This window comes from Anser cygnoides, chromosome 9, assembly GCF_040182565.1.
Source record: "Anser cygnoides isolate HZ-2024a breed goose chromosome 9, Taihu_goose_T2T_genome, whole genome shotgun sequence".
Lineage (NCBI taxonomy): Eukaryota > Metazoa > Chordata > Aves > Anseriformes > Anatidae > Anser > Anser cygnoides.
In genome coordinates, this window is record NC_089881.1 from 14,814,350 (window position 1) to 14,838,716 (window position 24,367).

Genomic DNA, 24,367 nt, shown 5'->3' on the forward strand with positions numbered 1-24,367 from the left:
GATGTGTAGGGCCTTGTATTGTGCCAGTACTGGAATTACGGCCATAAACTTAGGCTGGAAATTGGAAGGAAAATTTATGACTAGCAAAAGGACAAATTTCTGGAACAGCCTCCTCTAGGAGTAACAGCCTGTTTGGTTCTTTTTTTAATGTTTTCTTTTAAGCTTTTGTGGTGAACCTGTTTAAAGTGTTGAACCATGCTAGTTACAGATGGATGTATGGGACAGGGCAGTTGATGTTTTGGAGCAACAGTAGTTGTCTGCGGGTTTCATTCAAGATAGTGCTTGCAGTGGCTTCCTTTGTTTTTTTCCTGAAATGAAACATCGTGGGAGTGTCCCCACACTGCTGCCTTTGTGCTGTGGACACCCGGGCAGGTTTGGCTTTAGGTGACTCCCCCTGGGCGGCAGGGCTGCTGCTGAATCAGGTCAGGAAAGTGCCTGCATGCTGGGTGGGGTCTGGGGTGCTGCTGTACTATGCCCCCTGCCCAACCCTCTATTTCCCATTATCCTTCCCCTGCTGTTGCTGAGAGCCCAAAGTATCTTTGGGAACACTGATGAGGGCAGTTCCTAAACACCCCATCGCTTCCCTTTCCTGCTTCTCCTACAGCTCAGCAACTCCCCCGTCCCGCGCCTCGTTGCCAGCAGCAGTTCCCCAAGTAGCTCCTCTAAAAGGTGTCGGTGCCTTCTCATCAGTGAACCCGTGGGAGCTGCCATAAGCCCAGGCAGCCTGGAGCCTTCCTTACACCTTATTGTGCTGCTTTCAGTTCTCTCGCTGCAGGCAGATGCCTCTTATAATTGGTGCTGATAATGGTCATAAGACGTCGCTTACGGAGTGCGAGGTGGCAGCTAGCTGAGGGAGAGAAAAATCTTTCCAACCAGATGGTTGGATCAGCAACAGTGCGGTGCCAGGGTTGGCTCGTGGTTGAATTGGGATCCCACTTTGCTTGCTTACGTCTGCTAGAGGGAAAAAAAGTTTGAGCTGGGGCTGTAAAATTAACACTTCTTGTCATGGTGTCATTGCTGCATTGTCTCCTTGTATATGCGGAGCATACAGCGTTAGTAACATACAGCATAAAAAACATTTCTAGGTATAATGTTTTGGTGTTGTGGTTCTGTGCTGGGATGAGTCAATTCATTCTGTGTCTGCTGAGAGGTGGAAAGAAAATCTCCGTGGCTGTTGTGCTCCATCAGCTTTCCTAATCACTTTGAACACATTCTTCTGAAGGTTGTTGTTCCCTCACCGGCCCGATAACTTAAAATGTATTTAAGAGCACCGATAGTGTGTGGGTATAAGCACACGTAAGTGTGCTGTGTCTCCGGAAGGTTTCAAGGGTGGCAAGCTCCTTGTTTCTGGGGTTATTCTCTGTGTGTTTATAGGTAGGTAGATGGTAATGAATAAAAGCCTGTGCTTTTCCATTGAGACCTTGTTGGGTCTGTTCATGAGGATGACACATTGAAAACAAGTAGTTTTTGTTCTTCCGAATTCATCCTTGAATATGAAAACACGAGAAAGCTCTTGCCCCTGCAAGCTGATACTGGGAAAAATGTTCAATGTTCTGGGAAACGTTGAAGTAAAAATGGGGCCTCAGGGTGATGGGGAGGTGTGGAGAGGCTTATTCATATAGGTTTGCGGTCTGGGAGTGACTTCTCTGTGACCACTCTGCAACCAGGAGCTGCTTTGCCCTGGAAGCTCTGGGGTGTTGTTATGCCCACCGTGTGGTGTGCCATGACTGGTTCAGTGTTCCTGGGTTAAACTCTGAAACTCACCCTTTAAGTGAGGCAGAGCCTTTTGCCCGTAGATATCAGGAGGTGCTTTAGTGTTTGGCACCGTATCAAGCTGTCGGGACGGACACAGCCAGTGTGTTTTGTCTGCAAATTTTAGATAACTTTTTCTGCTCAACTTTCTCTTTAAAAGCTTCATTTATAGAACTTCCTATCATAGCTTTTACTAGTTGCAACGCTGTGTTGAAATCTTCTGGAAAAAGAAGAAACTGTGAACTCTGAGCACATCTGAGATGGGATGTGTTAGGGATACTGATCAATTTATGGCAAAAAGGTTTTAATGCATTAGAAGAACCCTTTGGGTGCGATCCATCTCAGCCTGTGGCTTCTCCACTGCATCATGTTTTGAATGCAATGAGGGCTGTGTCGAAAGCACACTCACACAACCTGGATTCACTGCACACTAAACTTAATCCATAGGTAAAGTTGCAAATCGGATTATTTTTCCCATGATGTTCTATATCTTCATTAAAAATACACGTATACATAAGAACCCTAAATGGCAAATACGTGAATCAGAAGTTTATAGATATCCTATTTTGAGGATATTCCATCTCTTATGAAGCAATTAGTCTGAAATACTGTAAGAAAATCTGTATTATCTGCTTCCTGAGAATTTGCAAGTAGGGCTTTGAACCAAAATAGAGCTTTAGTGGAGGCAAGTAGCAGTTCTTCAGGTAATCTGACGATCCTTTCCTGTTACACCACATGCTTTGCAAATGCTAGTTTCCCACACATTTTTCTTAGTGGGAAATGTGAACTTTTTCCCCAGTCAGCCAAACTACAATACTTCTTCAAAACTGAGGGGAAAAAAAACACAATGACTTTTTTTTTTCTGGAAAATGTCATTAAAAAAAAAAAAACGTTTTGTGGAGGAGAAACATTCAACCTGCACTGGCCAACACCCATGGCAAAGTGCAGACCAAGCGTGTGAGAACGGGCAACGTGTTTCTGAGGTGCTTAGGGCACTTGGAGATGGTCTTAGAGATGTTTGGGGCTGGGCTAAGGACTGATACAGCGATTTACTGCTCAGCCCTGACATAAGGCTTTTAGCAGGAGCAGAAGCATTTGCTGACAATTCTGGCAAGCTGCTCACGTTGCACGTCATCTGACTTGAGGTGAAAACAGAATTGTCTGGAAAGTCTTTGTGGGTGAGGCTGTTTCTGAATACGGGTGTCTAGCGCCACTTCGGCCTCCTCAGGAAGCCTGAGATATGGGCACTAGCGTGGGCAGACGGACCGTGGGACCTTCGGGAGCCTGCAGCCCTCTGGAGTGCGTGGAGGCCGGGCAGGACACCCTACAGATCTTTCAGCTGGGGAAACACAGCTCAGCTGTTGAACAAATTAAGCAGAAATCTGTAAGCCCTGGTTAGATGAGAGCACCTTCGGGTGTGGAAGCCCGCCAGCAGCATCTGCACAGAAGCCAGAGGGACCAAACCAAGTGGAAAAGCAGGAACGGTGGGAGGTGCTGGTCGTTCACCTGTGTTGGAGTGGCAGGAACAAATGGGTAAAACCCCACTGAGCTGGGTAAACACTGTGCTTTGTGCTTGCTTACCTGCCTCTTCCCCAAAAGCTTTGTAAGCCCTACACAGGCTTTTGACACACTCACAGGGTTACGTTATGCAGTCCCCAAAGCAGGGTGGGAGCAGCTCCCTGCAGACACCAGCGATGAACTACAAATACCTGCAGGAGGGGAGGGCGCTTGCCCAGCCTCAGCTCCCTGCTAATCTCTGCACCACAGCTCTAATTAGCAGATGAGAAGCCAGCCCTGTCTTTCCCGGGTAGCACTCTGGAGCCAAATTTCTAATGAACTGACACTCATTGAAACCACATGTGCTCTGTTGTTTTTTCCTTGAGCTATAATTGAGTCTGAGCCACTGTTCTGGGCTCTTTGTTAAACTGAGCCTGCAAAAACATGTGTCAGAGCTGAATCTAGAACGGCACTGAGGTGTTGGCTTACAAACAAGGGTGTTCACAGCTGGGGGTAAGAGTTGGAGAAATTTTCTTAGTACAGGGATGCAAATGTGCAAAGACTGAAAGCTGTTGTCTTGCTGTGTCTTTTGTTTGTTTCCCTGGTAAGATAATTTCTGCTACAGTGGGATTTCAGGGGTTTCACGGGAGAGGACTTGTGTCTTCCCAGAGAGCACACGGTGCAAAGCTCTAGCCCTCGTGCCTTGCCCACACCTGGTCCACCTCAGGTTTTAGCTCTGTGTCACCTCTTCCAGGATGGGGTCCAGTGGCTGAATGGGGCAGGTGCAATCTGATGTCCAGGCAACTATCACTTTCTGTAGACTAAGGCTTCTCCTAAACCCATTTATTACATACTTTCTATTTAAAATCTTGCAGTCTGAGCCACCCATGCAGGCTCTATGTGAACGTGTGCAATCTCACCACTCTTAGTAAGCTTTTGCTTTTATTAGCCTTAGGTCCAGATTTTGTACAGTTCTCACATATTCAAACCTGAAAACGAATGCCTTTGTCTTCCCCCAGCACTTCTGTGCTTCTTCTGCCTATGTAAACTTGGCTATAACTCCTCTTTTTCTGTTGATCATCTTTCCTCACGCTACCCTGTCTGCGTTCACCTGCTATTGAATTGCCACTTTGGCTACAGAACTAAAATGTTTAGGGAAAAAGTCTGCTTGTGGATGTTCCTTGAGTGAGAAGCCAGAGCTGACTGTTTTATCAGGACATCAGGCATATCCCAGGTAAGGGATAGCTTCATCTCCCTGTACCCCCAGAAAGCCATCAAGTCCAAGCTTGAGCTTAAAATTGCCACTCAGTTGTGCAACAACACGCTCTTGACCCTCTGTGCAAAGGGAGCGTTTTGCCAAGGGAGGGCACCTTCTGGGCAGGAAAGACTCATTCATGTGCAAGCACCTTCTGGCCTCCGTCCCTGCCCTCGAGGCTTGACACGGTGTCCTGCAGAAGTCAGAAGGAGCAAGGCCGGGCTCTGGGCCTCCTGACCAGGTTTCTTGTTCCCTGAGCTAATCGCCTGTCAGGCTCCTTCCCATCCGTGCTGTAATTCCATGTGTGCGCAGACATGTCGGGGGGGGAAGGTCGTTCCCTTAATTGCTTTCAGTCGTTACATAAAGGCTGTCAATGAGGAGCTGGAGCTACTCAGAAGTTTTAATTCTGGCCTGACGTGATGGCATTGTCCTGGCCCGCAGACCTCTGTGGGTGTACCTCTGAAGAAGGTGGCTTTTGTTGCTCCAGGCTGACTCCTCCTCCTACGAAGTTGTTCTCTCCATCAAGGTGACACTGAGGAACGACGGTGCGACACGTCACTGAGGAGGAGGAGAAGCGCTCAGCGGGGAACTGTGACTTGGGTGTGATGTTATCCCATAGCACCAGGGTCTTTTCCCAAAGGGGTATTAGTGACCCTCCAGATTTGCCTATGGCCTCATCCCCAGTAGTCATCCCCTTAGTCATGAGGGGAAGTCACACTCTCCTAAGCAGGAACAGCCAGAAAAATTGGTGATGTGCGGCTTTTGTTGCAGGCGTGGTACCAACCTACAGCTCCTGGAGTACAGGGAAACTGAGCTGCATGGATGCAGAGCCAGACCCCAAACAGGGTGGGCGAGGGTGCTCAGATCAGCACGTGGAGCCTTGTGCTGTGGTTAGCAGGTCGCTAAGCTCTGTCCGTTTCCCCCTCACAAAACAGAGGTCTTAATTGCATCTGCTGGAGATGCTACGTAGTACCTGCAGTTACCATACCTTGAACTTCCCAGTTTCTCAGGTCTTTTATATATATATTTATATTTGGGTCATTCTTCCCCAGAGTTGCATGGAGCTGCTCTCTGTATTCATACAATAGCTTCAATGGAGCTCCTCATGGGTTTGGAAGTAGAGGGTTTAGACGCAGGTCGAACCCCTGAAGTTGTGACATTGGCAGGACTATTACAGACATGCAGTGGCAAGGCTGTAGCCAGGAGAGGACTTTGAGGGCTGCCCATCACCCTCTTTGCCAATTTTTCAGAAAAGGAAGATTCTTCTTTGTGCTTTTTGCAAGTTGGAGAGCGGAGAGAGTTGTCTTGTGAAGGTGTGTACTTAATTTGGTGTAGCAAAAATTAATTGTAGCTTCTTACTGAATGGGGCGGCTAGTGAGATCGTTAAAGTGCGACAGTCATGCAAATGCATAGCAATGAAATGCAGCCCTCCTATTAAACAAGGCAGCTCGTTTTGCCAAGTACTTGCTCTGTTTTGGACATTGGCAACAGCTTTCTTTGTGTTGTGAAACACAAGGATTACTGGGGCAAAAATGATGAAAAGGAGTGGGTTTGTATTTGGAAATGCACATACCACACAGTCTGAGGAAGGGGCTGTTCGAGCTCACAGTCTTCTCTTCTGGAGTGTGTCAGACTGGAGATTAGGGGGAAGTTGGTGGAGTCATTTGTAATAATGTTTATATTAAACATCCAGACGTGTTGGGGGGACAGTGGGGACCATCTCAAACGGAGATGCCTATGCTCTGACTGTCCTAGCAGGGATGCTCAGTGTTTCCAAAATATCTCGTCCTCCTGAGGTGTCCTAACCTCAGGTACAGGAAAGTGAAGATACCCTTAAATATTGGATACTTTCTTTAAAAAGACATCTAAATGGACCTTGCCCAGAATGTGTTCTTGTGCTGAGTGTGTTCTGTTTCACATTTGTCATTCAAGCAGAAGATGTAATGGAGGAGTGAGCTGCTGGACTGGATTTAGATGATGCTAGAAATTTTTCATGATGCTACAAGAAGATGGTGCTTCTGAGGTCTTTAGCTTTGATAGTGCCTTTTCAGGGAGCTTGTGAGTAAATGCTTCGTTTCAACTATTGATGAGGCAAGGCTGGCAGCTAAGTTCTCTACAAGGGCAGTCATTTTACCCCAAAATTGGAGGTCTGTAATAGCCTTTTCTTTACCTCCCGTTGCTTCCTGACATTGTGACAAAGCACTGATCCTCAGATGTGGCACAGCACCTCCGCAGAACAAGGATGATGCTCCAGTCTGGGGTATAGTTTGCATAAAATATATTTAATGACTTCCATCTCTCTAATATGCACTGAAAGCAGCTGCACTGGACAGATATAACCCAACAATCAGTGCAGTGTGTCAGCTGCACTACAGCGTTAGCCTGCTTGGTGAGATATACCTGTATTTAACAAATAGGATGGCCAAAGGAAGGCTAATTTGTGTATTTTTTTAGCAATGAGCAGATATGAAAGAACTTCTGATTGAGAGGCTTGATGGAGTCTTTGAGCTTAGGTCTAAGCGAACGGAAATTTTCAACTCTGCAAATGCAGCTGGATGAATAATTTGTAGTGAATAATCTATCTGATGGCTCTCACCGCATTTAGGATTGACAGCAAACACATCACAATTTTAATTATTGGGAATGATTTGCTGAAATATTCAGGAGCTATTTTTGGTTCCTGCAGAGTGTGCAAGGAAAAGTTAGCTATTTAAAAGCCAGACTCATTTTTTGCCGAGCTCCTGGCTGGTCTCCTTGTTCCATACAGAGCATCTCCAAACAGGACAGCAGGATTGCTTGCATCCTGATTCGAATAATCCTGGTGACAATTTCACACGTGGGAGCCTTAAAAATAATAATAAAAAATCGTGCAAGTCTTCCTGCCCAAATACTCAGCAGAAGAGGTGCGAGAGGATCTGGGGCAGGGCTGATTTGTTGGCTCTGGGGCACTTGCGATGCTGAGGGGCTTCCATGCAACTAGGACGGGAACCTGCAAGGTAGAGAATGGAGGCTTTTGGAGAGGTGGAGAAGGCTTTACAAAAATTAATGTTCCTCCCCCTCCTGTACTTTTCCCAGCTTTGAGAAAGTCAGAACCTCGGGACTGGCCATCAGCATGTCAGGCAGGGTGTTTGCGTTCTGCATGAGTGAAGCCATTGCAGTAATCCCGTGGCTCCTACTATAGGGACTTACCAACGGGGCTGGTTCACCCAACCTGCTGGACACAGCTTTTTGCCCTCCGGACCCTCATCCCCTTCTCTCTCCTCCCCATCGTGTGGCACCACCGCTGCACAGCCCCTCCGTCCTGGTGGGAGGCTGTGCGCTGCCCTCCGCTGCAGGGGAGAGTTGGCCTGGGGGCAATGCAGGCACTGTGGGGAAAAGCGGGGGGAAACAAGTCTCTTCCCAAGGGGCAGGGTGAGAGTAACACAAAATATAATTTCCCTTCTCATCTGCGAAGAAATCGAGGTGGAATCTTTGAGAAAAGAATGGACAGGGGTGAGTAAAAATGTGACTTACGTGAATAACTGAAATAGTAAGAGGAAGGAAGGTAAGGAGAGCTGCAGGTGCATATCAGGCTGCTCTGTCTGGGCTCCGGTTAGCTGCTCTCTAAAATGTTTTGCTACCCTCTGGTGGCTTTCTGAGGACTTGTGTGGTATAGTTTTCATTCCTTGTTCAGTCCCCTGCCAACTTTTTATAGGAGATGCATTGAGAAACCCAGATCTGACGAGGGAGGTTATTTTTGCTGATTCCAAAGCAGTGGTACAATAATAATGGAAAGGCAGCTTTGATTTGTTCTTCTTTTTCCTTTTGTTTATATCCAGTCTCTTTTAGCCTAGCATTACAGCTGCAAAGGCGGTTTGGCCAGTGAGCTAAAATGAAGGAACAGCTTCGTGCCTAGGTTGGCTGTGCCGTGGGACTGTTCAGTGTTTGGGACCGATGCTGGCTTTGTGACCCTGCAGAAAGCAAACCCGTGTCCTCTGCAGCTGAGCAGAGGACACAAACTGAGTACCAGTGATGTCAGTAATAGCAAAACTCCTGTGATCTCCGTGAGCCCAGAATAGGTCCTATTCAGCCTGGTGCAGGGCAGTGCTCACAACTGCACCTTCCTGTCACCGTGCCTTGGTCTTTGTTATTCAGTGACTTCTTGTTTATTTTCCTTTTTCCTTCCCCGCTCTCTAATTGATTCTGTGTCGTGGCTTCATGGCAGAGGAGTCATAGGTAAGGATTTAAAGGGCAGTGGTTTGGCAGGTTTTACAAGAAGCTCCTCCCAGGCATTAATTCCTGGGTTATGGGGTCAGAGAGGCAATTGTGATCTTCTCAGTCTGAGCTCCTGCAGAGAGCAAGCGGCAGGACTGCCCTCGATTGATTCCTGCTTGAAGTGCAGCATCAAACATAGAAAACATCGCATCTCGATTTAAAATTGTCCAGCGGTGGAAGATTCACCGTGTTAAATTGTTCCAGTGCTTTATCACCTTCACTCTTCTCGTTTCTTAGCTCCTAGCCTTGGGTTTTCATGTTCCTTTGTGAGCTTGAAAAGCCACGTGTTGCCAAAACTGTGCCCTGTGTAGGGAGGACTAGTGGGCTCGGTCAAGTTGTCAGCCAGGCAGAGCTCTGAAAGGCACCTTGGTTGTAAGAAGCAAAAAGTTGTTAACTGAAAGGGTCCAGGGTGTGAGGCTGGTGTGATGGCACAAAAAAAGAAAAAAAATAAAGGCACTGTTGGAAAGTACGTGGACTTTTCCCTAATGCATTTCTGCGCTGGGTGTTTCCATAGTTCCCCTACTTAAAACATACAGGGAGGATTTATAAGGGTTTTCAGAGGAGATCTAATTGCAAGAGCATTGCAGAGACTGGGTTTGACAAGAGATGCCATGAAATGTAAGAGTGTTGTTTTGAGTGTTTTTTGTAAATCAGCTGCGCTGAGGTCCTTTGGGACGCAGGCTGCTACGTTCAGCAGAAGGACTGTTGGTAGCTTCTTGCACTGCTGCAAATCGCCGTACGTTTAAAACCTCCTCCATCCATCTCAGCCTGGCAGAGGTTCGGGGTGGAGAGCAGCCAGCGCCTGTTGTGCTGGTAGCAGGATTTAGCCTACAAAAACCCTGAGACAGAGGAAGACCAGAAGCCTGATGGGGCAGTAAACACAGCGAGAAGGCCACCTTAAAGGGAAAAAAGTGGTGTGGTTTTTTTTTTTTTCAGTCCTGCTGCAATATCTGTGCTTGGAAAGAGGGGACAGAAGTGCCAACCTCAGCGTCTCTGTACAAGATTTGTTAGCCTTGTACGCAGCTGCCGTGGGGACAGCGCTGCTGCTGCTGTTCAGCATCCCCAATAGATCCCCAATCATCTGGTGTTGATGCTTTCCAAAACCGATGACACATCCTGAGTTAATGCCAGTAGTCATAGGTATGTCTTACACCATCTTTGGCAGCCAGGTGCAAAGTTGTTTGGGCTGTGTTTTGGGCTGGCTGAGCTCACTGTGGTTCAAAACTGCAGGCGGTGTAATTGCTTGGGTGTCGGAGTTGATCCAGGCTCCCAGCAGCCCTAAATTAAGAGCAGCGCTCTGCTGATGAGGCTGCGAGGCTTTGGGATAGGAAACAGTTTGCATCCATCCCACTCAGGGAAACTTCTTTCTTGGATTTTTTTTGGATTTTTTCTGCAGTTGGATCAGCAGGAAAGAGCTTTTTCAGCTGTGATCACTGAGGTTCCTGGAAGCCTTTGCGTTGCCATGCACTGACAATGGACATCCATTTTGTGCAAAATGGGAGCTCTTCCCCAGCTCCTTGTATAAGAGGGCATCAGAAATGGAGATTTAAAAATAAACACAAACAACAACAACAAAAAAAAACAGAGAAAGCGTTGCATCACCTACCAAAAGGAAAAGAAAACAGATGATGAAAAGGGAAAGAGGTCTCTGTCCTTAACAGCCTTTCCATCACATTTGGAAATAAAGCTGGCAATGGTTAGGAAAGAACACTCCCATCCAAAAGCTTCACCAGCTGGGTTTGGCTCCTGAGAACTGGGAGGGAAACGCACCCCTGAAGCTCCGCTCCTCCCTGTTTTCCAGGGCACTGCACCCTCGGCTGACTTTCCCAAAAGGCACTTTGGGGATGTAGCCTACATCTCTGGAAGGAACAGAATGGGGAACATGTCTCTGCTAATGAAGGCTGCAGCCAGAAATAAGAGTTCTGGAAGAGGAAAACTAGGTTAAAAGCAGCCAGCAACGGAAAGCAGCTGAAGCTGGAGTGGGCTAAAGAGCTCTTGAGCATCAGACAGTGGATGGCTTTGCCTCCCTCCAAGTTCCCAGGTAGTGCAACCCTGGCAGACTGACAGGGCTTCTGGGGTGACTTGTCACAAGATGTTCAGCTTGTTGTTTTTTCTCCCCTTAGCTTTTTATTTTTAGTTGAGTTCTCCCACTTACCACACGCTGCAGTGACCCCTGCTGCTGCCAGCAGTGAAGGGCCCATCTCTGTGCAATTATTAAGCTCTGGGAAAGTACTCCGTGTAGTTTTATAAACAGCATCACTTATACTGGCCAAGCCAGCTTCATCGATCCTAAGTCGGTGTGAGCACCCCTGAGAGAAATGCTAACTGGCCTCAGCAAGAATCCCACGTTAAACATCCCTCAGTGGGAGCGACGCTAAGGAAGAAATCTTGGGTACCACAGGCATGAGCCAACAGTTTCTACAAGGTGAGGACCTATGTGAGGAAGCAAGACGGCAGGAATAGAAGGAAGAAATTTTAAAATGAGATTTTCCAAGCAAGGCTGTCTCCATCCCTGACAGACCAGTGCTTTCCCAGTGACTTGTTCCCCAGGAATGGGCCTGCTCTAGTTTTAGCTGCTCAGAGGCTGTCCCACAGGCTGGAGCAGACGTCAGCTCAGAGATTGCTCTTGATTATTAATTTACTCTGTCTTAATGTAGGCCCATTACCCGGCGCTTCCCTGATGGTGTGCAAGTAAAGCTGGCATCTCTGCTGAGAAATGTCCCCTCTTCTTTTGGTTCAGATGAGAGGGCAAAGAGGCAGCTCTGGTGCCCTCCTGTCTCTGAGCCTGGAGATGCTTCGCCAGGAGGCAGGGGTGCAGCAGGTTGAAGGCTCAGACCCCTGTTTAGTAGCTTCAAAAGGTCCCTTGGGCAGTCTGTCCCACGAGAGCATCATCCTGAAAGGATCCTTCTCCTTTCACCCTCTTTGCCCTGCACAGAGTGCCGTTGGCACTAACCTTCTTGGACGCTTGTGGTCCTGCCTGACAGCTCTTGCTGTGACCGGGAGGGTGGCTGAGGGAGCAGGGAGAGGAGCACAGCTCTTCTCTGCCATGCCTCGCTGCCGCTCGCTGCAGAAGAAGTGAAGCAAATAAAACGGGGAGCCTGATCTCTCAGTATCAGTGTCTTCCCTTCCCTGCAGCTCTGTGTGCTGTGCCATCCGGCCATGCAGAGCTGGACCAGAGCACTTCTGTACGCTGCTGAGCGATGCTGGGTTGCTTATGGTTGTGTTATGGCTTGACACTGAGCACAAGGGAATGAAAAGCAGATGATGTGGCTGTGACCCCTGCTGTAACTCAGCAGGGGAAAGGAAAGGAAAGCCACCTGGGAGCCGACCTTTCCATTCCTCACACCCTCAAATATCACGTGTACTCAGGAGCTCCTGGCTCTGCCGTCCTGGGAAATGAAGAGCTAAGCTGGTCTTCTACATTAGTCTTTCACAACAAGCTGCTCCAGTGGGCCTTGAGAAAGGACAAGCGGGGACAGGGAAGCAGCAGGAGCTGTGGCTTGGGCAGGACGTTCCCCGCTGTTTGTCTGTTTTCCTCATGAAGCAGCCATTGCTTCTCTCCCTGGCACAGGAGCCCCAAGTCAGCCCCACGAGGACCTCGTGGAGAAGTGCAGTGATTGCTCCACAGCCGGGAGCACTGAGCTGGCACCCTGCTAGATCTGTGCTACGCAGCGGGGTGAGAAGAGAGGTGCGGGGTGGATGGAGGTCTCCTATGGGAGTCTGGGGAGCAGCGAAGGAACCGAAGTGGTGGAGAAAAGGAGTCAAACCTCTGTGTTGGGATTTGGACATGGGGATGGCCTTCCAAATAAGCAGGTAGAGCAAAGGGAGGCCTTGTGGCTTCCTCCACATTTCCTGTTGTGTGTAATATGTACGGAGGGTTTGTGTGAACCACTTTACTGCATAGTTCAGGTTGCCTCTCTGCTGGGGGTTAAGCAGGTGCTTAAGGCTAGCTGCAAGGAAATCGTTCGGCAGTGGTCCGGGGGTTTGCGTGTGATGTGAGAGCATGCTTGGAGCATTTTTGCTTTCACTGTACATTTCTTCTCATTTATGCTGCTGAATGTGTAGGCCGCAGCTCTGGGAACAGGGAGCGATGGCTGTGGTGCCCCTCGCTCCCGGCAAGAAATGGTGTGTGGGGCTGGGCAGCACCGAGGACTCGGGGTGACTGAGGTCTGCACTTGTGGCTTTTGATTCTGCAGGGGCTTCCTCAGCTCAGGGTTGCAAAGCACTGGACAGGATTCCTAAAATGTAGTACTGCCATCGCGTGGCACTTGTTTGGACGATGTCTGTGGCTTTTCTGGTATAGGCAGGCACAAGGCTAACGCAGGGCTGGCTGGAGGTCCGATATCTCCAGCTGCTGAGGAAAGAAGGATTTTTACCTTGCCATAGGGGAGCAGGGCTTCCCAGGGGCTGATAATCAGCCTGAGCCTCAGCAGCAGGGCAAGGCCATTACTGAGCATGTCACAAGGCAGCAGTGGTTCCCATCCCTGGGAGCTGGCGATGTTACCTGTCACTGGCATGATTATTGCGAAGCAGTGTTGCTAACTTTCAGCAGATTTGGGGCCTTTCTTAAATCCCCAAGCCGTTACGTAAGAATCGCAACCTGACATAGTTAGTTATTTTCTGGTTCTAATGGCTGCAGAGAAACGCTAACAACAGGAACCTTAAAAGACCTGAGTCAAAGGCAGGGAAGAACCCCAAAGGTGTTACTTGGCTTTGTTTCTATCGCCACAGCAGAGGATGGAGGAGATGGCTCTGCCTCGTGGCTGGCAGTGTCAGAGGTGGCTAATATCGACTCTTTGTCCTGAAACCATGGGCAGCCCAAACTCTCCTCGTTCCCGCACGCCTGTCAAATGTTGTGTGAGAAACTTGCGGGAACGTTTTGTTTTAATAAGGTCAAAGTCTCTCCTTGAGACTTTATTTTTCATCATGTTGTCAACCAAAGTATTTCAGCAAAGTTAAAATAATTTAGAAAATGTCATTTTAAAGAAAAGTGGGTGTTGATTTTTGGACATCTGGAGCATCTGCCCCAAACAAAAGCAGTGGTGGTCCCTGAGAGAGGAGGTTCTGAGGATCTTTCTTTCTCTCCCTTATTCTCTGATAAGGATGACACTACATGAGAGATGTTTTCTGAAAAGAACTTTCCCAGACACAAAATCCTGTAAACCAAGTTCATGGAAAAAATGTACGCGGTGGGAAGCCCTATCCTAAGAAGCCAGGATTTTCAAGGTTGGCTTTTCTAAAGGTCTCGTAAATCCAGTCTTCAATTCTCTTGATACATGAACTTTCCAGTACGCGTATAGGCACATTATAACTCCTCTGTAATATTATTATTTAATGCCCAGCTTCTGTCATTTCTTTGCCGTGAGGACCAGCAGGGACAACCTGTGCATGGGTCTGGTAAAGCCCCCACAGCTGTAGCAATGCTGCACTGGAGGAGCTGGGAGCCGTGGGCTCCAGAGGAGGGGTCTTGCCAGTGCAGTCAGGGTTTCAAATGTGTCTTTAGTTGTGATGGCCAGCTACTGAGTGAGGGCCCGAGCAGATGTGTCCTGGTAGCAACTTTGCTGTGGACTAAGGAGCTGTGAACTGGAGCAGAAAGCGTTTCTTGTACCATTGCTCCCAAGGCGGGGAGTTGGGCAAGTACTTGCTTGTCTAGATGAGACTGCGTTAGGTGTCTTCTGTCGGTGTGCCTGAATAAACAGCTTCAGAGCTGGGCGACAGCACCAGGCTCTGAGTGTCACTGGAAGCAGGCAGATGGGCCCGCTCGTAATGCCTGACCCCAGGGGCACTCCAACAGCAGCAGTGGCAGGGGGAGCTGGCTCCCTGCAGAGGTGGTCTGCCACACTTGTCCTCAGAAAATCTCCGTTATTAAGCCTCCCAGCGTTTCCCTGTGAGACGGATGGATTAGCTGTGCACTCTTAAATGAGGAAAGGGGCCTGCCAGTTGCTCACATGTTATGCAGCAGGCTGGGGATGAACCAAGAGCATATCCTGGTTGAACATAGAAGATGCACCAGCATTGAAGTACAAGTTCCAGTGTTGGCTTCATATCGGCAGCCACCTGCTGAAGGCGCAGGAGACGAGATGCCCCAAGGCCTGCTGGCTGGGGAGCTCACCCACCTCCAGGCCCCTTGGCGCAGCGGTGAGCTGTTGCCCTCTAAGCATGGGTCATGTCTCAGGCAAAGCTGTTGCTGCCTGTTCTGGATTAATAACCTCAATTACCGGGGCGCCGTGGGTCAGAACTTCCCAGCGCTGACTGTATTACGGCTCTTTAATCTGCTTTTCTCTCGCATGATCTCCGAGCCTGGAGGGATCAGCAGACGGGGAGATCTCCTGCCTTCCTGCTCGCTTTTCCCTTGTGAGAGGCTGGAGAGACTGGTCGGATGGGGAGCAGCGAGCAGAGCTGGCACCTCTGGAAGGTGCTTCTGCCCCTCCCAGGTGTGAAGGAGAATGTATCAATGTCCGGGGCTTGTGCTGGACTTCAGCTACCTGCAAGACATTGGAGCCCCTCTCCCCATGGGGGTCTGGCAGTCAGGTGTGATCGGCTAGGGAAGGGCTGGGGGGATCCTGCCTTCTGAGTTCTCTCATCTGGGTAAAGGTGATCCAGCTGAAGTCATGAACTTGGATTTTGAAGATGTTCCCCCCACTGAGGGGTTCCTTCAAAGAAAACAGGTCAGGTCTCATGAGTGGGGAAACTATCAGAGGAGGAAGAGACATCTGCGGTCCAGCGTGGTCCTAACTGATCTTGAAGAGCAAGGGGATGGAGAGGAGACAGTTTGCCAAGCAGAACAAAATCACTTGGAGAAAGGAAAGCAGAACTGAGCAGGAAAGAGTTGTAGAAGGATCTCCTGATACAGAGTGTCTGGCGAGCTAACAGCAGTATAAAGCGAGGGGTGCAGGGTAATGCACCCATGGATGAAACACATCTATTCATGGTCATTAATGGTAGGGGTTGCTACTGGGGCCGTTTCCTCTTTGGTAGAAGACCTCAGAGATGCTGTGGATCTGTCTGAAAGTGCTAGCTCAGCAGAAGCAAGCAGAAATTACTGGGAAAGGTACGGAGCAAATGGGAGCTCTCATTGCACTGCAGTAGACATCCCTGGTACGCTCGCACCTCGAATACTGCGTACAGCTCTAGTTATCCTTCTCAAGCAAACAACAAATAAAAAGGAACAGAACTAGAAAAGATGCAGGGAACAGTGACAAGGTCAGCAGAGCATATGGAATAGCTGCTGCCCGGGGAGAGATGAGACAGATTAGGCATTTTCAGCGTCTTCAGAAATGAAACAATTGAGAAGGGAAATACGGCGGAGGCGTCTAAAGCCATGACTGTCATGGAGAACATGAAATTACCATTTCACAGTATAACTACTAAGGTGAGCATTAAATGGAGCTTCCAAGAAGTGGTTTTAAACTAATGAAAGCTTCTCCCGGTGCATGATTAACCTGTAGAACTTCTTGCCAAAAGACAGGGAGGAGACCAGCAGTATTACTGGCTTCAAAAACCAATTATAAAAATTTGTTGCGGAGAAATCGATCAAGGGTTTTTAAATGCATTGTGAGACATCCCGTGGATGAGGAAATCGCAGAGCTGCGGGGCACTGGCAGTGGGTGGACAGAACAATGTATGGCTGCCCCTTTCTTGCTCTGTTTTCCAGAGCATCTGTTCCAAGCCAGTGGCACTACTACCAAAATATGTCTGGAGAAGTCTTAAAAGTTCCAGTTTCTGAGGAAGCGTCCCTGTGCTGAAAAATATCCCAAACAACCACTTTTCACTAACTCTGATTCAAGATATTTGATACATACAACACTAAATTTCTTTCTAATGTCTGGAAACGCAAATACTACGTTGAGCTTTTTGTATGTCTGAGGATAAACCTATTAAATGATTAAGCCTATGGGACATCTTTATTTACCTGAATCTGCTTTGGCGAGCTGAGAGAAGGCTGAGGTTTTACCAGGCAAGTCTCCCCACCAGCAGCTGGAGTAAGTGGGTTGTTCACGTGCGTTCATGTGAGCTTTGCTTTCTGAGCGCGGAAAGGCAACTAAGAAATTGGTCTTTCTCATCAGATGTACGAAATCAAGCTGTCTTTTTTTTTCTCATCTTCCATTTGCTGTCAGAAGGTGTGTGTGTGATATACTTTTTCCCTGGTAGTTTCCAGCAGAATAGCTGCAATCTTTGCCTTATAATGGGCACAATTTTTTACTGGTCAGGAAGAGGCTCACTGAATCACCAGACCGAGCAATGACAGGAGATTCCTTCCTTACACAAATCGTCCTGTGGCCTTCAGTAAACCCCTGAACTTTTGCTGCAGTTCCCCACCAGCTCTGGGATGTGTGCTCTGCACCTCGGTGAAGCTGGGTGAGAAGAAGCTGTGTGTGGTTAGCATGGCTCTACAGCAAGCACAGCTCTTGTGCTAGCGCTCTGCCTCACGAAGGAGGGACAAAGGACAGCAGGAATACTCAGAACACCATGATGACAGCAGGATAAGCACTTGCACTGTAAAGGGATGTAATTTTTTAGCCTGTTCCTGAGCAGGTTTTGCTCAAATGGCTCCTGCAGAGAAAGATGCTGAGAAGAAGCAGTTATGTCTTCGCTGAGGAACATACACCAAAGGATCACAGATGGATCTATGGGGTGACGGTCGGGAAATGAGCCCCAGGTGCTCCCAGGGAGACGTGTAGGTTTACAAATGGGGGCAAGGTCTGAGGGCTGTATTGGTGCCAGCCTGAACAAAGCTGCCAGGGCTCATGGACCATTTCTCACCACATCCACCTGCGCTTGGCCAGGAAATATAATGAGGGCAAAGACTCGCAAAAATGACCTACTTGTGCAGGCTGTTTATCTGCGAACCAGTCATGGTGTTCAAAGGCCTGCAGGTAGTCAATATAGGTAAAAACAGAAGCAGAAGGGACCCAGCACCTTGAAAGATCAGCACCTGCCTTTCTGTGAGTACAAGGGGATTGCATTACCTGCCTAGTCTCGTCTGAGCTTTTGTTGACTTTCTTTTTGGGGCTTTACTAACTGATAAACTCCTGCACATTATGCTATTTTAATACCTAGCAAAGAGCCTTGTCTGCTAAATCACCTTATTTTTCTCTGATCGGAGCACAGTGTATTCCTCTTTTTAGTAGAAGGTATTAATTTAAATTCCATAATCCCAAACATATTCTCGTTTCTGTTCTGTGCTTCAGAAGGCCAATGGCATTTTAATTTAATAAGGGAGAAACACACATGACACTGTGTTCCCTGCAACTGTCTTCTGACCTCAGTGAGTCTTTCCCAGCTTTCGTTATGTTTCAGCAAATGCAATCTCCGCTTTTATTGAAGAACTCTATTCTTTCTAATACCCAGCTTCTACCTGGCAAAACTTAAATATCTGTAACGTTTTCACAGTAACTTTTTATACGTTATTTGCATTATTATTTAGTAATAAAGTCTGTCAGTGGAGCCTTAGCAAGATTTACGTCCCACTAAAAAAACTGTCTGAACGTATGCTGACCTTTTGCAGAGAAATAAATTTTATTTTGGTTTGCTTTGGTTTTGGATTAAAATGAGTTAACTTATCTAGCAATATCTTGATTTATGTCAGCTCCCTTTGTCTTTCCAAGTTCCATAAGCTTTGTTTACTGGGAGAACACTTACCTAATTGGGTACATGGTATTACTGAGTGTTTTGTGGCATGTACACATTTGAGTCATGCATCACGGCTCCTAAAGAATCATCCTTTGCCTTTTTTATGCTTCCATTTTGCTGTTTAGGCTTACTTAAACCTACTTACTCAGTTTGAAAGAACGTGTGCTTGTCGCTGTCCTCGTGCCCCTCCTTTAGAAATGTCAAGGAACACTTGCTCGCTCTTTTCACCAGTTTGATTCTGCTCCCCTTTGCTGTTGTAAGTCAGGATCTGACCCCTTTGGAGCCTGCCTCATGCACAGGTGCTGGCAGATCAGAACCTATCAAGCCTGGCTCATCATCCTGGCTGGATGATGATGGAAACCCCTCAAGGAAATGGGGGTTACTTTGTTGGTAGTTTTGCAGACTTTTCTGAGTAGTTTTTCCAAGAAGTGTTATTTTAATGAACAGAGGTCTCAAACTTCAGCTGCCTGTTGCATTCTAATTTGTTCTTCTTACAGACTTCTGTAGCTTGTCTAATACACATCTTTGTATGTCCGAGTGATAGCACCTACCTCTTCCTATGCTGCCTTAACATAGATAACACCTCAGTGCACCTCTCTCCTGGTACCCAGCACTGCACTTCAGCGTTGGCATCTCTAAATCAGAGCCCCCTCATTTACAGCTCCTCCCTGGCTGCTAAGCAAGGAGGGCACCTTGACTTCAGATCTCGCTGTGCTGTCCTTGATCTGCCAGATCCAGAATTGTTCTCGTCTCAAACACACTGCCGGGGCACTTGCAGAGACAGGGCTGTTGCTTTTTGTGCTATTACAGAAGTACCCGAGAACCACCGGTTGTGATTTAGGGCTTCACTGTGCAAGCTGCTTCTGGCCTTGTTTCAGAGGGGCTACAATTTTCCTCACTGATCAGGTACAGCAGAGAAATGAAAGCTATGGGTGGTGGGCAGAGGTAACAGCTGCAATCTCAGTTTGGTGTCAGCCCTGTTAGGCCCTGGCAGTGCTCCCCGAATGCTGTAGAGCAGGCATTGCTAAGGGTTTCGGCTGGAACAAAGATCCCGGGTAAGTGGGGACGTGCAGAGAGAAGGGTGGTTCTCTTTGGCTTTATTCTGTGACTTGGTAAGTTTGCCAGGTCCTGTGTAATATTGTTTATTAATAACTAATCCCTGGGATCTGTGCTACTTTGCATCCTTTTAATGGTGCTGAGCTCTATGTTACTGGCTCTGCTTCTAGCTAAGTACTGTTTTCGGTGTACTAAGTAGGACGGACTGGAAAATAAGAGCTTCCATTTCATGAAACATTTAGCATTTTCATTTTTTGTCTTGTTTTCTTCATATTCTAGAGGAAAACTGAAACTGTGGGGGTGTTTACTAAGGGCATGAAAGACTGTGGTGCTCTCACAAACACTGGTTTTGCCACAAATTCTCAATAGCCTCTCCCAGTAGAACAATGTTTATCTTGCTATCCCTGGGACTGGTTCATGTGCCTTGGTACTCCGATCTCCATGTGTTTTATATCTTTTACTTTTCCAACTTAGTGGGATTCCCAGTGCTGCAGCCCAGGTGCTGACTGTGCCTCACTTTTTGTTTTGAGTTGAGGGGCATCCTGCCATGGGTTAACAACGCAGCCTCTGTCCCCACGTGCACAAAGAGTGTTATGTCCTAAGTGCAGCCCCCAGAAAAACTTCAGTGGTTTTTTTTGTTGGTTTTTTTTTTTTTTTTTTGAATTGCGATGTATTCAGGTGGAAGAGTTCATGGCAGAGGTTGTTGTGTACTGTTTCCCCTTTCCATGGAGGATGCTTCCCATGCAGGCTGTGTGGGGTGGGTTTTGCACTGAGTAGTTTCATAAATAAATCAGACAGCTCTCCAGAGAGCATCTTCCCCCAGGTGCCTGCCTGTGCCCGGGTACAACCTTGGTCTGTGCAGCTCAGAAACCGAGCTTGGAGTAAATCGAGCTGTGATGGGTTAAAAATAGAGAAAAGAGACCAAACGTTGAGATTGGGCAGAGTGCCCTCAGCCCCGCGCTGTCGCTGTAGGATCTGGAAGTGGAAGCGAGGATCTGTAAGTGGGGAAAAAAGGCTCCAGAAGTGGAAACAAGGACCCGTAAGCGAAAGGAGGCAGGCCCAGCCCTGCCTGCAGGCACGGCTGCTAGTGGTGCCCGAAGCCGGGAGGTGTGTCCTGGGCCCGGCCCAGCCACGGTGCGGGTCCCGTGCTCGGGGCCGAGCGGGGAGCCCCGGCCCGGCGCTGCCCGAGCCCAGCTCGGGGGCTCCCGGCGCAGCCCCGCTGCCGGCAGGGCCGGGGGGCGCCCCCCGTTCCCGGGCGGGTCCCGGGCGACTTCGGCAGGGAGCAGGGGAGGGCAGGAGGGGAAGGGGGGGTCCCGGCGGGGGCCGTGCCGGCAGGGGGCAGGGCTGGGAGCCGGCCGCTCGCGTTTCTAGGGCTTGACGTCCTTCCAGCTAGCCCGACCCCCTTCCCGGCACAGCCTGCCCTTCCCCGGCGGAGAAGTCCCGAGAAGTGGCGGCGGGCCCCCCCTTCGTCCCCCTCCTCATCCCCCTCCTCATCCTCCCCCGGAGCCCGGGCGCGGCGGGGCCGCGGCGATGGGCCGGGAAGTTTGGGGCCGAGGGGGGCTCCCGGCGCCCCGCCGCTGAGAGCCGGCCGCTGCGGGGCCGGTCCCTTTTCCGAGCAGCGGGAGGGCTCCACAAAGTGAAATCCATGAGGATTCTCGGGCTTCTCCTGGAGAAAGGCTCGCATATGCTGCAGTGTCTCTGTGGAAGGCGCCTGAGATCCAGCAACAGCCCAGGTGGGGAGCGCGCGTCCTTGTCCCCGCCGCCCTCGGCTCCCAGCCCGGGCGCCGCTCGGCCTGGGCTGGCCCCGTTTCCCCTTCCTCCTCCTCCTCCTTCTCCCACAGGTGCCCGGGCTCTGTCCGAGGTGCTGACCACAAAGCTTCGGCCCCGTTCTCACCCCGGTGCCTCCCCCGCGTTCCCCTCCTGACCTGGATCCCGCATCCCACCGGCAGCCCCCCCACGGGTCTCATTTCCCCCCGCAGAACCCTCTCCTCGTGAGCAGCCCTCATGTGTGCGTCCCCCACCCCATCGGGAACTCCCCACCCTAGGCGTTAACCCCTGCTCAGTTTAGGGGTGAGCTTCCTCAGGGTGCCCACAGCCCCACAAGACTCAGGTTTGGGGCTGGGCACGCTGTGAGGTCTCCCCGTACCCTTTGTTTGCAGTACCAATGTTTGCTTGGAGGGTGGTGAACGTCTTGAGTGGGGATGCCCCTAGGAGCACAGGGAACCCCTGGCTGCTTCCGATGGGGGGTGGGGGGCTCCCAGCCTGTCGAGGAAGGAGCACTGCGCGAGGATGGGGGCACAGTGGGGTGAAGGGCTGGAAGATGTGCTTGATCCTGAGCTGTAACTAAGTGGTGTTTGAAGAGGGGACTAAGTATACAAGCGCCTTGGTTTGGTGTGGTACTGCTCCCGAGTTTTAGGGTGATCCTACTGAAGTCCTTTAAGTGGTGTCTCTGCAGCTCCCTTTGTGCTGTGCGTGTTTCAAGAGTCTGACTTTTCCTTTCTACAACAGTGGGTAAACAGTAATGGAAAGAAACTCCGTGTTGTTATTATTATTATTTAAGATTTGTAGAAGTTATAGCACTGAGCCTGCTGCTTTGAGCTTGACTGGGTTTCAGTGCCTAGTTGGCTTTCTGCTAGATCTGCCTATTGAACCCTGACCATTGCAATCTTTGGGTACCGGATGCTTACAAGGATGTCTTTATAGTATCATTTTTTAATGCTTATGTTGTTTCCTTATGAGAGATCTTAGTCTCGTGAGAGAGAATTTTCCACACCTCCCGCGTAAGCACTCGCTGTTACTCATCGAAGAGACGGGCGGTGTTTGGGGAGCTGTTGCTGAGGTAGCCTCGATTCCCTTCTGGCCTAGCATTTGTGGTAGCCTCTAACTTCAGTACACCAGGAGCTGGATGTGGTGCCCTGACGGTTACCCTGTTGAGCTGGTTTGGCTTTTCTGATGGATCCCGTCCTAAGACGTGATTGATGGATATGCGGTGACTGAATCTTTCCTCATTTCTTCTGCTTTGGGTGATACTGGACGTTGTATAGTCTGTGTTTCATGATGCTGTGCTATAAAGAGGCCTATAAAAGCCCATGGGAACGCTCTCCTGTCACTACACCCAGCTGGCCTTGTTCTCCGGGTACTAGGCCCGAACCACCACAAGGCCACCAACAGACCGCTCCAGGTGTGCCATGTTGCTTTGGATCAGGCTGCTCAAATATGTTTCCTCTTCCTGGCTGCATTTGTTCCCCCTTCCATTGGGGTTGGACTTTACGTTTTTAAAAAATATGAAAATGTGGGGGGGAGGGGGAAGGAAGAAAGCTGCTGCTTACGATGAGGTCACTGGCTGGGCCTGCTGGAGGAGAGATCTCCTTGCTACTGCTTCATAGAGTCAGCATGCCTCAGGAAATAGGTACATACTCCTGCAACAGCCCTTAAACGTGTGGCATTGTGCCTAGTGGGACCACACCCATCAGAGATATCAACCAACATAAGAATGATAAATTACAGGAGAGGAAGGACCATGGAATCACAGACTAGAGCAGCAATGGCATGAAGTGCTGTGAGCTACTTCCATGCCCTTGATCATCTTGTCTGAGCAGTTGTACTGATAGCCAGGTGGTTATGCCAAACTGTTTGGCCTTTTGTGCACTAAGGTTACCCAACAGATTGATCAAGACCTTCAGCCTCCTCCTACCTACGTTTTCTTTCATGAAAACAAGTCATAAGGATATAAACGCGTGCTTAAAGTCAGATTCATACTTGTGTGTGGTGCTGACTCAGAGCCCTAGACCACTCCTGACTGACAGAAACTAAGGCATAATACTTCAAAGAAAAACAGCAAAACACTGAAGGTGGTTGTAGAGTGCTGTGCAGCTCTGTTGTGATGCTAGCAGAAATCTTAGCGAGATTTTTGTTACCACTATGCTAAGACACCCCACCTCCACTCTTAGCTATCTCTAGGCTGCTGTTTTTGTATGCTTCGCTTCTGAGGTCTGCTGCCACTTGTCTCAGTCTGTGCAGGGGCAGACTTCTCTGGTTGTTGGAGCAGCACCTTGCAAAATGTGGTTTAATGGGTCCCTAAGGTACCACGACAGTGCAAGTAATTCATAGCAGTACAGAACAAGAGATTTATTCCTAATCCCTTGTGGATTTCTTTGCAAGTATTTTGGCACAGCGATGTCCTGTCTCATCTTCCATGCACATCTCTTGTTATCTCAGTTTCACAACTCGTGAGCTGACTGATTGTATTGCACGTGCAGAGTTATTTCCCTTCTGGATGATATCATAATTAATTTTGTTGAATCTTTATTTCTTGGTTAATTTATTTTCTCTGCTAATAAATTTCCCCATTTGCTTGGGATGTGCGGTTTGCCAGAATCACTTTTGCTTTTAGCTTCGAAGTCAAAATAATGAAATAGATTGCTACAATGCGAAGGGTGAGATAAACATCTGATGACCATTGAATTAGAGATATAACTGTCACTGTAGTTATGAAAAAACATTGCAGATGGCCAGTACCTGGTTTGCAGGGACTTGATGTAAAAAAAGCATGTACTAACTACACTAGTAGGAGCATGAAAACTTCTGCTGGTGAGTATTTTAGTCTTCGTCTGTAAGACTTAGTATTTGGCTGTTCATGGGGTTCTCTCTTGCCTGTTCTGCCCTAGGCTCCTGTGTAGACTCCCCTCTGGGTGCATTATTGCTAAAACCACAGATATTTCTCACGTTGTCTCATCAACCAGAATGAATGCATCTAGCAGCAACATTTTCAGCCTTGTTTTTAGTAGTGTAGAGGCCTGGCTGTGTCCAGAGACTGATCTATTTTCAAACCTCTGGGTAAAAAGTATCTCTCGGTTTAAATCCCTTTTCTGCAAATCAATGCCTTCAGTAGAAATTAAGATCATATTGAAAGTAACCCCT

At 48.7% G+C, this 24,367-nt stretch overlaps 1 protein-coding gene across 7 annotated transcripts in view; it reads left to right on the forward strand.

Moving 5' to 3' along the window:
• Window positions 1-24,367, forward strand: part of FGF12 (fibroblast growth factor 12) — a 227,292-nt gene that overhangs the window by 72,940 nt on the left and 129,985 nt on the right. Inside the window, exon 1 of one of the 7 annotated variants that reach the window (XM_067002496.1) lies at window positions 20,817-21,180. The exons of the other annotated variants lie outside the window; for them this stretch is intronic. Within the exon in view, the coding sequence (XP_066858597.1) occupies window positions 21,093-21,180 (88 nt within the window). The 5' untranslated portion in view covers window positions 20,817-21,092. Of the gene's footprint in view, window positions 1-20,816; window positions 21,181-24,367 lie in introns of those variants that run through there. 7 annotated transcript variants of the gene reach the window in all.